The sequence below is a fragment of the Hyla sarda genome, chromosome 1 (genome assembly GCF_029499605.1).
Source record: "Hyla sarda isolate aHylSar1 chromosome 1, aHylSar1.hap1, whole genome shotgun sequence".
In the NCBI taxonomy this organism is placed as follows: domain Eukaryota; kingdom Metazoa; phylum Chordata; class Amphibia; order Anura; family Hylidae; genus Hyla; species Hyla sarda.
In genome coordinates this window covers 565,473,675-565,489,225 of record NC_079189.1, presented here as the reverse complement: position 1 = coordinate 565,489,225, position 15,551 = coordinate 565,473,675, and the positions used below count along the sequence as shown (strand labels likewise).

Sequence of the window (15,551 nt, the reverse complement as noted above, 5' to 3'; positions counted from 1 at the left end):
CAAAAAGCGTAAAAAATTAATTTAATAGACATATTTGGTATCGCCGCGTGCGTAAATGTCCGAACTGTTAAAATAAAATGTTAATGATCCCGTACGGTGAATGGCGTGAACGGGAAAAAAAAGTCCAAAATTGCTACTTTTTTTATACATTTTATTTTAAAAAAAATTATAAAAAATGTATTAAAAGTTTCTTATATGCAAATGTGGTATCAAAAAAAAGTACAGATCATGGCGCAAAAAATGAGCCCCCACACCGCCGCTTATACGGAAAAATGAAAAAGTAATAGGTCATCAAAATAAAGGGATTATAAACGTACTAATTTGGTTAAAAAGTTTGTGATTTTTTTTAAGCGCAACAATAATATAAAAGTATATAATAATGGGTATCATTTTAATCGTATTGACCCTCAGAATAAAGAACACACGTCATTTTTACCGTAAATTGTACGGCGTGAAAACAAAACCTTCCAAAATTAGCAAAATTCAGTTTTTCTTTTTAATTTCCCCACAAAAATAGTGTTTTTTGGTTGCGCCATACATTTTATGATATAATGAGTGATGTCATTACAAAGGACAACTGGTCGCGCAAAAAACAAGCCCTCATACTAGTCTGGCTATGAAAATATAAAAGAGTTATGATTTTTAGAAGGTGAGGAGGAAAAAACGAAAACGTAAAAATTTAATTGTCTGAGTCCTTAAGGCCAAAATGGGCTGAGTCCTTAAGGGGTTAAAGGGGTACGCCAGTGAAAAGAAACTCTTTAAACAAAAAAAACAAAAAAACACAACTGGTGCCAGAAAGTTAAACAGATTTGTAAATTACTTCTATTAAAAAATCTTAATCCTTCCAGTACTTATTAGCTGCTGAATATTACAGAGGAAATTCTTTTCATTTTGGAACACAGTGCTCTCTGCTGACATCTCTGTCCATTTTAGGAACTGTCCAGAGCAGCATGTGTTTTCTATGGGGATTTTCTCCTACTCTGGACAGTTCCTAAAATGGACAGATATGTCAGCAGAGAGCACTGTGGTCTTGATGTCAGCAGAGAGCTATGTGTTCCAAAAAGAAAAGAATTTCCTCTGTATCAATTAGCAACTAATAAGTACTGGAAGGATTAAGATTTTTTAATAGAAGTAATTTACAAATCTGTTTAACTTTCTGGAACCAGATAATTTAAAAATAAATGTTTTCCAGTGGAGTACCCCTTTAAGTTATAATGGTCCTGAAGAGACCATTGTATTTTGAAAATATTGTAATCTGAGGCCATTGTAAGTAATAAAATCGTAATAAAAATAATTTAAAAAGTAAGTTGAGGGACCACTGTACAGCAAGCTACTAGAAAGTCGCTCAATCTGTAGCTGTCCAGCTGTTGCAAAACTACAACACCCAGCATATGCCCTGACAGCCGCAGGCTGGTTGTTGTAGTTTAGCAACAGCTAGCGAGCCACAGGCTGGGAATCAGTGTATGGTGTCCATCTTCCCTAAAACACACAGATGAGAGAAGTCTAAAGTAAAGCTTTATAGAGCCATCTAGTGTACAGCTGTGGGATTGCAGTTCCTATATACAGGCACTGACATTTAGAGCTGAGCAGCTCATTACAGAAGAGCCATAATAAAGCTTCAATAAGAATGTTTAAAAGGGATCTGGGCCAATAAACCTGACCAGTAAGCGCCACTTCAATTAACTTTAGAGAAGAGGGAAAAAAATTCTGATTATGTGTAGAAATGTACAGGAGATGAAACAGGGGCTGCAAGAGTAACATGTAGAAAAAATAAAGGGGTACTCTGGTGGAAAAAACATTGTTTTCAAATCAACTGGAGCCAGAAAGTTAAACGGATTTGTAAATTACTCCTATTAAAAAATCTTAACCCTTCCAGTACTTATAAGCTGCTGTATGCTCCAGAGGAAGTTGTGTAGTTTTTTCCAGTCTTACCACAGTGCTCTCTGCTGACACCTCTGTTCGTGTCAGGAACTGTCCAAAGTAAGAGCAAATCCCCATAGCAAACTTATCCTGCTCTGGACAGTTCCTGACATGGACAGAAGTGGCAGCAGAAAGCACTGTGGTCAAACTGATAAGTACTGGAAGGATTAAGATTTTTATATAGAAGTAATTTACAAATCTGTATAACTTTCTGGCACTAGTGGATATGAAAAACATTTTTTATCCACTGAAGTAACCCATTAAAGGGGTACTCCCGTGGAAAACTTTTTATTTTATTTTATTTTTTTTGTAAATCAACAGGGTGCCAGAAAGGTAAACAGATTAGTAAATTACTTCTAATAAAAAATCTTAATCCTTCCAGTACTTATCAGCTGCTGTATACTAGAGAGGAAATACCTTCATTTTGGATTTCTCTTCTGTCTGACCACAGTGCTCTCTGCTGACATCTCTGTCCGTTTTAGGAACTGTACAGAGCAGCATATGTTTGCTATGGGGATTTTCTCCTGCTCTGGACAGTTCCTAAAATGGACAGCAGAGGACAGCAGAAAGCACTGTGGTCGTGACAGAAGAGAAATCCAAAAAGAAAAGCATTTCCTCTGTAGTATACAGCCCCTAAAAAGTACTGGAAGGATTAAGATTTGTTTAAATAGAAGTAATTTACAAATCTTTAACTTTCTGGCACCAGTTGAATAAAAAAAAAAAAAAAAAGTTTTCCACGGGAGCACCCCTTTAAAGCCCTTTTGGGTTTTGCATAGCTATGTTTAGGTATTATAGCAGATGCAAGTGACGCTATATGGCTATGTTGTGTGGTCACTTGCTGGCTGTGGTGATATAAAGACGGCTCACATGAATCAAATCAACATAAAAGTCCCTGTTTCCCCTGTAAAGTTCTTCTAAAACTGTGTGCAGAACCGAACCTCGGCATGAGAAATCAGACAGAGTTGCAGTACCAGCACTTGGACAGCCATGGCGCTATAAAGGGAAACATTCTGAAGAGGTTACAGCGTTACACTGAGCTTCTTTATTCTGGAAATCAAAATGAGGTCATGTTTACCGGCGGAAAACACAGGTGGACATTCTGCACATAGCGGGCCTAGGCTGGAACATCCAAGCGCCAGGACCACTCAGAATTGCGCAGTCTCCATAGACGGAAATGCATTTCCAAGCGGGTTCCGCCGAAAGAAAGAACCTGTTCATTCTTTCAGTGGACCAGTGTTTCCCCAACCAGTGTGCATCCAGCTGTTGTAAAACTACAACTCCCAGCATGGCCGGACAGCCGTTGGCTGTCCGGGCATGCTGGGAGTTGTAGTTTTGCAACAGCTGCAGGCACACTGGTTGAGAAACGTTGCATTGGACACTAGAAAATGAAATTCTGCGGCGTAAACATCTGTCATGGAAATTGTGCCATATGTACGGTGCAGCAGTGACCCATAAAAAACAATTCCGCACCTTGCCATAGTAATACCGAGGATCTAGTGACACAAATCCTTTGGCAAGCTGGGAGTTGTAGTGTTGCAACAGCTGAAGGCACCCTGGTTGGGAAACACTGGTCTAGTATCTGGACACCAAGATGTGCCTGCCTTTCCACAACTACCCTCCAGCTTAAGATATCTGCTTAAAGGGGTACTCCGATAGAAAACATTATTTATTTATTTTTTATTTAAACAACTGGTGCCAGAAAGTTGAACAGATTTGTAAATTACTTCTATTTAAAAATATTAATCCTTCCAGTACTTATCAGCTGCTGTATGCTACAGAGAATTATTATTATTATTATTTTAATTTCCTTTCTGTCTGACCACAGTGCTTTCTGCTGACACTTCTTGTCCATTTTTGGAACTGTCCAGAGTACAAGAAAATCCCGATAGTAAACCTCTCCTGCTCTGGACAGTTCCTGATATGGAAAGAGGTGTCAGCAGAGAGCACTGTGGTCAGACTGAAAAGAAATAAAAAAAAAAAATAACTTCCTGTGGAGCATACAGCAACTGATAAGTACTGGAAGGATTAAGATTTTTTAATAGAAGTCAATTACAAATCTGTTCTGGCACCAGTTGATTAAAAAAAAATAAAAAAAAAGTGTACCCCTTTAACCAGTACTTAAGGATTGACCCATTTTTTACCCTAATGACCAGGTTCCTTTTATTTATTTTCTTTTATTTGACATGTATTTCTTTAAATAGTAATAACTTTAGAACGCATTTTCTGAGCGGAGCGATTCCGAGACAGTTTTTTTCGTAACATATTGTACATTATATAAGTGGTGTATTTTTGTTGACACATGAAGCATTTTTTTGTAAAAAAAAAAAAAACTCAAATATTGTGAAAAACTGGAAAATTTCTGTGTTTTTTTCAATTTATTTTTTATGGTGGACACTGTGCGGTAAAAGTGATGTTACATTTATTCTGTGGGTCGGTACGATTATGGCGATACCCATTTTATATAGCTTTCTATGTTCTTTTTCCTTTTCTGAGCAAAATGATTTTTCTGCCATTAATTTTCCAACAGCCGTAACTTTTTTATTTTTCATCCGACGCCATTGAGTGAGGGCTTATTTTTTGCGGGATGAACTGTACTTTTTATTGGTATCCTTTTTGCGATACGTGCTACCTTTTGATCTTTATTATTCCGCTATTTGTATCAAAATTGACGAATTTTGGGTTTTTGGTTTTTTTACGGCGTTCACCGTGCGGGATAATTTACATTATAGTTTTATAGTACATGTCATTACGGACGTAGCAATACTTATGTTTATGATTTGTGTTTTTGATCTTTTTGGTGACAATACAGGGCTTTTATTGAGAAAGGGGCATTTTTTTTCTTCTTTTTTTTTTACACTTCATACTTTTATTGAAGAATTTTTTTTTTTTTTTTTACAGGTTATACTATGCTGCAATACATTTGTACTGCAGCACAGTATGACCAGATCAGCTGCACACACTACAGCTTGTGCGATCCAGCCTCTGGATCTCACAGGCTTCCATGCAGGCAGACAGGCGGTCATGATCTGACCTCCTGCTGCCATAGCAACCAACAGCGACCCGCGATCGTATTGCTGTGCCGCCATTAGAGTGCGCTTCTCCTATCAACACCATAGATGCGTGATCAGGATTGATCACAGCATCTATGGGGTTAATGCTGTCGGGACTGGCGCGATCGCGGCTCCGGGGGGACTCCAACTGTCATTGACAGCCGGGTCCCGCCGATCTCCTGCGCTGCCCGTGGCAGTGACGGAGATCGCTAGGAGGTATGCATACGTCCCACCGCGCGAACATGTGGGGTGCTGGGACGTATGCATATGTCCTATAGCAGGAAGGGGTTAAGTCCCATTGTGACCAAGGTATTTTGTATTAGTTGATGGCGTATTACTAAATAATCGCTGTCATTTATTCTCATTCCATCCTACGGTGAACCCTGTCAGCCGCAATCGATGCAGAATAAAAAGTGCTGACTGCGCCTCGTCTCCTTATCTTTGACTTTTAATGTGATTTTATTATTACCCGGCTCACACAGAAGGGACGCCGCCACAAAGAGATTTGTTTTTATTTTGTTGTTCTTTCTTAAATAAAGCAAGCAGAAATGACAAGACGAGAAAGAGCGGCATCTTGGGCCGTAGGATTTAATAGATGAAGTGTCACGGCTGCTGCTGAAATCAGACCAAGAAAAGACAGAGGTGTCTGGATACTTACCTCATTGATCATTTCAATCTCTCGGAAAGTCAATCGATCCAGCCAGTCCACTTTCACCATGTGACCTTGCCGGTGAGCCTTGGTGAGCTGAAAGAACAATCAATTCATTAGCAGCAGTTACAATAGATATAATTACATATAGTGTGTGCATAAATATTTAATATTATATCCATCTAATATATATATATATATATATATATATATATATATATATATATATATATATATATTCTTGTACATAGGAACAATATTATAGTAGTTATATTCTTGTATATAGGGGGCAGTTTTATAGTAGTTATATTCTTGTATATAGGAGGCAGTATTATAGTAGTTATCCACATAGAAAGAAACACGGGGGCACTCACGTTTAGGAGAAGAGGTATGAACTTCTTTATTTCTTTATTTCTTTAAATAAGGTGCATTTTCAAACATAGCGTAGCGGGGCATTCAGGAGACACATCCGTATGCAACGATAGCTATTTCGTGCCGCTCCCGTGACCTGAAGAAGTGCCGGGAGCGGCACAAAATAGCTATCATTGCATACGGATGTGTCTCCTGAACGCCCCACTACGCTATGTTTGAAAATGCACCTTATTTAAAGAAATAAAGAAGTTCATACCTGTTCACCTAAACGTGAGTGCCCCCGTGTTTCTTTCTATGTGGATGAATTGTGGATTTTGCTGTCGCTCATACGGGTGGAGCACCTAGGTGGAATAGTGTTGAAGACATGTGCTATACCACGGCTGCAGCTACATGTTGTGATCGTCTCAGTCATTTACACAGCACCAGTGCCAGCCAACTTCAGCTTATATAGTGTGATTATAGTAGTTATATTCTTGTATATAGGAGGCAGTATTATAGTAGTTATATTCTTGTATATAGGAGGCAGTATTATAGTAGTTATATTCTTGTACATAGGAGCAGTATTATAGTAGTTATATTCTTGTACATAGAAGGCAGTATTATAGTAGTTATATTCTTGTACATAGGGGGCAGTATTATAGTAGTTATATTCTTGTATGTAGGAGGCAGCATTATAGTAGTCATATTCTTGTACATATGAGCAGTATTATAGTAGTTATATTCTTGTATATAGGGGCAGTATTATAGTAGTTATATTCTTGTATATAGGGAGCAGTATTATAGTAGTTATATTCTTGTACATAGGAGCAGTATTATAGTAGTCATATTCTTGTACATAGGAGTAGTATTATAGTAGTTATATTCTTGTATATAGGAGGCAGTATTATAGTAGTTATATTCTTGTACATAGGAACAGTATTATAGTAGTTATACTCATGTACATAGGAGCAGTATTATAGTTGTTATATTATTGTACATTTGGGGCAGTATTATAGTAGTTATATTCCTTTACATAGGAGCAGTATTACAGTAGTTATGTTCTTGTATATAGGAGGCAGTATTATAGTAGTTATATTTGTGTATATAGGAGCAGTATTATAGTAGTTATAGTCTTGTATATAGGAGCAGTATTTTAGTAGTTATATTATTGTACATAGGAGGCAGTATTATAGTAGTTATATTCTTGTATATAGGAGGCAGTATTATAGTAGTTATATTCTTGTATATAGGAGGCAGTATTATAGTAGTTATATTCTTGTATATAGGGGCAGTATTATAGTAGTTATATTCTTGTATATAGAAGGCAGTATTATAGTAGTTATATACTTGTACATAGGATCAGTCTTATAGTAGTTATATTCTTGTACATAGGGGGCAGTATTATAGTAGTTATAGTAGTTATATATATATAGGAGGAGTATTCTAGTAGTTATGTTCTTGTATATAGTAGCTGTATTATAGTAGTTATATTCTTATATATAGAGGGCTGTATTATAGTATATTCTCGTATATAGGGACATTTACTTAGATATCTCATAGCAAATCTTAGGGAAAATAAGAGTTCTGATTCTGTTTCTCTTTACACACTTCTAGATCACATTTTTTCAAACACTGTATTCGGATATAGACTGATATTATGCTCAGTTAAGTTATGTGTTATGGTGGTCAATCTCATAACCTGGTTCTGAAATAAAGGCATTTTTAGATATTTTCAGGAAAATATGAACTGAGGTTGATAGTTAAAACTGTTATTGAGACATGTTGTTAGTTTATGTTACACTGTTTAAGAATGATGGATGATAGATATGAGATAGACAGATATGAGTTAGACAGATATGAGTTAGACAGATATGAGTTAGACAGATATGAGTTAGACAGATATGAGAGAGACAGATATGAGAGAGACAGATATGAGAGAGACAGATATGAGAGAGACAGATATGAGAGAGACAGATATGAGAGAGACAGATATGAGAGAGACAGATATGAGAGAGACAGATATGAGAGAGACAGATATGAGAGAGACAGATATGAGAGAGACAGATATGAGAGAGACAGATATGAGAGAGACAGATATGAGAGAGACAGATATGAGAGAGACAGATATGAGAGAGACATGAGAGAGACAGATATGAGAGAGACAGATATGAGAGAGACAGATATGAGAGAGACAGATATGAGAGAGACAGATATGAGAGAGACAGATATGAGATGAGACAGATATGAGATGAGACAGATATGAGATGAGATAGATAGATATGAGATATAGATAGATATGAGATAGATAGATAGATAGATAGATAGATATGAGATAGATAGATAGATAGATAGATATGAGATAGATAGATAGATAGATAGATAGATAGATAGATATGAGATGAGATAGATAGATAGTAATCAAGATGAAATTCAACTAGAAAACCAAAACATACATGTCAGCTGTCAGGCTAGCAAGGTGTCTCTCTGTACAATACTGTACATGCAGATACTTATCAGCTCTTTGTACTGAATTCCAGAAGGGAACCTGTACATGCAGCTTCTACAGAGCCATACATCATATGCACACAATACACTTCTCAGGCCCAGTGTTAAATAATAATGGTTATTCCTCTTAATTTGCACAAAACATTTTATTAGTTCATTTTGATAAAAAAAAACAATCCACAAATGTATAAATAAACTGACACTTGGGGGATACAATACCGGATGTGACCACATACACATTGGGCCCAACTTACCTAAAAGGTTGGGGCTACTTCACAATGAGGACATTTAGAAGGAATCTGAGGATTTTGACATGTATTCCGCCTTAGGCTGGGTTGACACGGAAGAATTTCTGCCCTGAATTTCGTCTACCTATCCACGCAAAAACCACAGCACACAAGTAGTTTGTAGCAGATTCAAGCAGAAGTTCCATGTGGAAATTATGCCTGGAATCTAAACCCTATTGATGTGAATGGAAGATCCTGACAAGGAGTATTTTCTGGTTTAAAGGGGGTACTCCGGTGCTCCAGCGTTCAGAACATTTTGTCCAAACGCTCGGAGCCGAATGCCGTGACGTCACAGCCACACCCCCTCATGATGTCATGCCCCCTTCATTCATGTCTATGGGAGGGGCGTGTCTTCCGACACGCACCCTCCCATAGACATGAATGGAGGGGACACTGCGTGACATCACAACCACTGCCGAAGGAATCTGGAGTTTTTTTTAGAATGACGGGTGCTGCGGGAGATCGCGGGGGGGCCCCAGCAGTTGGAATCCCGCAATCTAACATCTTATCCCCTATCCTTTGGATAGGGGATAAGATGTCTAGCAGTGGAGTACCCCTTTAAAGAATTGACATGTGGAAGAACGAGTGGGGATAAGTGCGCAGTAGCACACTTTACTTCCTGACTCTCCGTGATCTGTGTGTCATGCTCCATTATGGGGCAGCGAGAAAAGCTCACCGAGAGCACCTATCCCTGCTCGCTCTCCTGATCAGTGGGGGGTCTCATTACTGAGACCCCAACCCATAAAATTTTTTGTTGTGTCTCTGTAACATTTTTTTTCAGATGACAGATACCCTTTAAATTACTGCTTTTTCCAGTTTTAATCTTACTGATTAACCTTTGTATTTATTTTTTTATCAAAAAATTAACCAGTTTCCCATAGCAACCAATCAGATTGCTTCTTTTGTTTTCCAGAGGCCTTGTTAAAAATTAAAGCAGCAATCTGATTGGTTGCTATGGGTAACTTTTCCTCTCCACGGGTTTTAATAAATCTCCCCCCACTGTGCTTATTTAAATGAATATATTACAGTTTTACTGATCATTTTCCTCCAAACTTTTTGTCAATCTGCTGAGCAAATCCTTCTCTATAACATGCTGCATGCCACTCCACTGGGTATAGGGAGAGATCAATCAACCCAGCCTGGCAGGGCAGGAAGAATTCTGCTGGGACGGCCCCAGTGACTCGAAACCCCATTCCCAGACGGCTCTGAAACTGATTTTTCTGAAATGTTCAAATGTTTCAGAAAGTCATAGATGGTAGTAATTTGGGAGTCTGTCCCGGTTTCATGTTGCCTATGTTTCGGACAGCAGGAAACTGATGCAAAGTTCCCTTCAAGAGGAAGCTAATAAAATGAGCAAGATTCGACACAATTCATTAATCTCCATTACAGAACCAATGTGAGACAGGATTTTGTGTGTCCTGTAAGGAAACATCACTCTTCCAGCACCTCTATTTATAATGCTCCTCCTAGTTGACATCAGTGTTCATTTTTCCTTTATAAAACAAGAGTCTCCATGGCACCAGAAGGGCAAATGTCTGACTGGCCCCTTATCTATCTTCTGAGAAGGCAACTGCACTCAAACAGCAAAGCACTGCAATCTGAAAGCAGCCGTGTCAGTGACCCTAAAGCGGCACACTCACCCCATCACCCCGTGCACGCTCACCACATTACCCCGTGCATGCTCCACACACAGGTACTTACTTCCTCCACTCGCTCCATACCAGACTCCTGCATTAAAGAGAAAGCATATTATTCTCTGCCTGCTTCTTGTCCTCTCATGGACATTAAAGGGGTACTCCACTGCTCAGCGTTTGGAACACACTGTTCCGAACACTGGAGCCGGCACCGGGAGCTGGGGACGTCATAACCCCGCCCCCTCATGAAGTCACACCCCACCCCCTCAATGAAAGTATATGGGAGGGGGCGTGATGGCTGTCACGCCCCCTCCCATAGACTTGCATTAAGGGGGAGGGGTGTGATGTCATGAGGGGCGGGGCTATGACATCACGAGCTCCCCGCACCAGCTTCAGTGTTCGGAACAGTTTGTTCCAAACACTGAGCAGTGGAGTACCCCTTTAAAGCCTATGGACACCTCTGGGGTGGATCAATTATTTTTACATCTCTTATTGGTTAACAGGAGTCAAAGCAACAGTCCGAGCAAATTTTATTTTTTTTACTCCCTGCTAGGAACATGGTATAGTAAAAGGGGTACTCCAACTTTAGGTTAAAAAAATAAAAGTTGCAGAAGCATATAGCATTATTTACCCGTCTGCCCAAATTCTGAAAAAGAAAAAAAAATGGTGGTCTTACTGATAGAAACTAGGGATGTCCCGATACTGGTATCAGGACCGATACTGGACATTTGCACGAGTACTTATACTCGTGCAAATGTCCCCGATACCCAATCTGATACTCAGGACTTCCGCCAGCAGGTGTTACAGAGGTGCCGAACTATGCAGTGCATCCAGCAGCTGAGCGAGCGTCATAGCTGGGACCTGTGGCGAATGACGAATATCACCGCAGTGATGTCTGGCATTAAGCTTTTAGATGCCATGATCAAAGTTGATTGCGGCGTCTAAAAGTCCTGAAGTTAACTGCCGGTTAGCTCAGGGATGCTGATCAGGATCACCGCAGTCAAATCGTAGTGTCTCGATCAGCTGTGAGGACGGCAGAGGTGCCTTACCGTGCTCCGTGCCATCCAATCGTCGCTTCTTTACTGCTGCTAGTCATGGCAGGTAGTAGTAAAGGAGCAAAGGAGCGCTGATAACACTGATCAATGCTCTGCATTATCATTGATCAGTGTATACTGCATGTAATAGTGCCCTATGGAGCCTAAAATAATAAATGTGAATTAACCCCTTCCCTAATAAATGTCTGAAACACTGCCACATGACATAGAAAAAAGTATTGGTGAGTGCTTTAAAAAAAAAAAAATTGAATAATAATAATAAGGTACAGTAACCCCCCCCCCCCCGACATGCGATGACCCCGACATATGATAACATCGACATACGATGGCCTCTCAGAGGCCATCGCATGTCGATGTCAGCATCGACATACAATGCTTTTATATGTCGGGGCCATCGCATTAACTGCTATCCGACAGCGCAAAATGCTTAAACTGCTGTCGGATAGCAGTTTAAGCATCCTGGGCAGGTTCGCTTACCTATTCCCGCTGTTCCGGGTCCACTTCGCGATCCTCCGGCGTCTTCTGTATCTTCTCCAGGGTCTGGGCCTCGCTTTCCGGCGTCGCTATTACGTCACTACGCACGCCGTGCCGGCGCAGCAGCGTAATAACGTCACCAGAAAGCGAGGCCCGGACCCTGCAGAAGATGCGAAAGAAGCCGGAGGATCGCGAAGAAGACACCGGAGCCCCTGGGACAGCGTCGGGAGCGGTGAGGACCTGGTCCGGAGTGGCGGGGACAGGTGAGTACAGCTTCCTATAGTTTACATTGCACGGATCCCTCAACATACGATGGATTCGACAAACGATGGGTCGTTTGGAACGAATTACCATCGTATGTTGAGGGACCACTGTATTGGTACTCTGTTTTAAAGAAATGGTATCAGGACATCCATAATAGAAACTTAAATACTATAACTATTCCCTGGCCTTATATTATATAAAAGGATAGCCTTATGCAGATCCCATGCACATTTAAAGGAAATATACAGCCCTAGCAACTTATCCCCTAAGTCAGTTAGATCACCCCCCCCCTCCCTGAGTGTCTGATCGCGGGGGGGGTCCGACCGATGGGATCCCCTGCGATCTCCTGCATGGCGCCCCGGCTATGCATGGGGGCCCGTGGCTCTCCAGTGTAGGAGGCGTGCTGGCCGCAGCATGACTCCACAGCCGACATGCCTTCTCCATGTAGTTCTATGGGAGAGCTCTATGGCACGAACAAGGCCTCCCCGCCTCTCCCATAGAGCTGTATGTGGAGGGGGTATAATGTCTACCTCCCTAAGGTCGATGCTACGCGCATTAGCCGCTCGCACAGAGTGGCAATGTCAGGGCCCATTTGGGAGATCATGGGGGGTTCCAGCGGTTGGACCCACGCGATCAGACACTTATCCCCTATCCTGTGGATAGGGGATAAGTTGTTATGGCTGCAGATGTCCTTTAAACTTCTTCACTGTATTTTCAGTGACCACTCCTGCAGGAAGGCTATTCCATGCATCCACTACTCTATCAATAAAGAAATTCTTCCTGATATTACTGCAGAAATCTTTCCACCTCTAATATAAAACTGTGTCCTCTTGTGGTAGTTTTTCTTCTATATAAATCTCTTCTCCTCCTTTATCGTGTTGATTCCCTTTACGTACATAACAGTTTACATCATATCCCTCTGTCTCGTCTTTCTTCTATACATGATAAGGTCCTTTAACCTTTCCTGGTAAATGTTATCCTGCAATCCATGTAGTAGTTTAGTATCTTCTCTGAACTCTCTCCAATGTATTTATATCCTTCTGGAGATACGGTCTCCAGTATTGCGCACAATACTCCAAGTGAGGCAGTTTTCCAAACCAGGGTGCCTCCAGGTGTTGCAAAACTACAACTCCCAGAATGCCTGGACAGCCAAAGGCTGCCAAAAGCTGTCCAGGCATGCTGGAAGTTGTAGTTTTGCAACATTTGGAGGCACGCTGGTTGGGAAACACTGAAGTGAGGTCTCACCAGTGCTCTATAAAGCAGCATGAGCACTTCCCTCTCTACTGCTAATAACTCTGCCTATACACCCATGAGCACTTCCCTCTCTACTGCTGAAAACTCTCCCTATACACCCATGAGCACTTCCCTCTCTACTGCTAATATCTCTCCCTATACATCCACGAGCAGTTCCCCCGTCTACTGCTAATACCTCTCCCTATACACCCAAGCACTCTGCTAGCATTTCCTGCAGCTTTATGACACTGTCCGCCTACCTTTAAGTCTTCTGAAGTAATGACACTTAAATAACTTTCCTCAGATAATGAGGCAGGGACTGTATCAAATATTCTATAATATGCATTTAAGTTTTTACGCACAAGGTAACGTGCTGTAAACACACCTCATGTTTTCCTCAATGTCCCAATAAAGATGTAAAAAAGCTGCAAAGACTATACAGCAGCAAAATGGAAGGAACATTTTAATGAAGACTATGTAACATAGTTCATAAGGTTGAAAAAAAAAAAGTCCATCATGTTCAACCTATATCCCTAATGAGTCCCTACTGAGTTGATCCAGAGGAAGGCAAAAAACACTCATACTAGAGGTGAAAATTCCTTCCCAACTTCAAATATGGCATCAGAATAAATCCCTGGATCAACGTTCTGTCCCTATAAATCTAGTATACATAACCAGTAATGTTATTACTCTCCAAAAATGCATCCAGACCCTTTTTGAACTCTTTTACAGAGTTCCCCATGACCACCTCCTCTGGTAGAGAATTCCACAGTCTAACTGCTCTTACAGTAAAGAACCCCCGTCTGTACTGGTTTAGAAACCTTCTTTCCTCTTGATGTAGAGGATGCCCCCTTGTTATATATACAGTCCTGGGTAGAAATAGATCATGGGAGAGATCTCTGTACTGCCCCCTGATATGTTTATACATAGTTAATAGGTCTCCCCTAAGCCTTCTTTTTTCTAAACTAAATAACCCTAATTCTGATAAGCTTTCTGGGTACCGTTGTCCTCCCATTCCCAGTATTACTCTGGTTGCCCGTCATTTAACCCTCTCCAGCTCAACTATATCTTTCTTGTACACTGGTGCCCAGTACTGTACACAGTATTCTATGTGTGGTCTGATTAGTGATTTGTACAACGGTAGAATTATTTCCTTGTCGTGGGCATCTATGCCCCTATTGATGCACCCCATGATTTTATTTGCCTTGGCTGCAGCTGCCCAACACTGGTCACTACAGCAAAATTTACTGTTAACTAAGACTCCAAAGTCCTTTTCCACATCAGTCGTCACAAGTGTTCTTCCATTTAATACATAATCGCAGCCCAGATTTTTCCTCCCCATGTGCATTGCCTTACATTTATCAGTGTTGAACCTCATCTGCCACTTCCCAGCCCAAACCTCCAACCTATCCAGATCCATTTGTAACAGGGCACTGTCCTCTATTGTGTTTACCGCTTTACAGAGTTTAGTATCATCTGCAAAGATTGCTACTTTACTATTCAACCCCTCTACAAGGTTATTAATGAATATATGAAATAGAACAGGACCCAAGACTGACTCCTGTGGTACCCCACTAGTAACAGTCACCCAATCAGAATAAGTACCATTAATAACCACCCTCTGTTTCCTATCACTAAGCCAGTTACTTACCCACTTGCTTCATTGTGCTTTTAAGTACTAAGTACTTACAAATGAAATCAGCTACCCTATGAATCCTGAGAATGAAGGGGACATGGCGCTGGAGTGGCACTGCATCACTTATACTGTTTTCCCAGTGCACAGCAGTACTCGACTGTGCAAGAAACTGGGGGAAACTCCCAATCAGAGGGGGACCCAAAGGCCAGACCCCCAACAATAATAAAGTGAAAGCATATGAAGATTTAACCCTTTTACTGCAAGGAACTTGTCTCTTTAAATCTGCAAAGACAACAGAGGAAAAAAGGTCACTAGGAGCTTTTATTTCACCCATCCACCCTCTGCCCATGGTGCTGTTAAATCTTCTCAGATAACTTGAGGCCGTAAAATGAAGCCTTTAATTAGGTTTTTCTTTAATGTGAAGGTGAGCCGGCCTTATAAAATGCCGCAATTCCATGAAAACAAAGCCTGCATTTATTGATGTCGTAAATCA

The 15,551-nt window shown here is 40.6% G+C and overlaps 1 protein-coding gene across 1 annotated transcript in view; it reads right to left on the bottom strand.

Moving 5' to 3' along the window:
- PIK3C3 (phosphatidylinositol 3-kinase catalytic subunit type 3) overlaps positions 1-15,551 on the bottom strand; it is a 189,372-nt gene that overhangs the window by 155,227 nt on the left and 18,594 nt on the right. Inside the window, exon 5 of the mRNA XM_056523238.1 lies at positions 5,629-5,715. Within this exon, the coding sequence (XP_056379213.1) occupies positions 5,629-5,715 (87 nt within the window). The remainder of the gene's footprint in view (positions 1-5,628; positions 5,716-15,551) is intronic.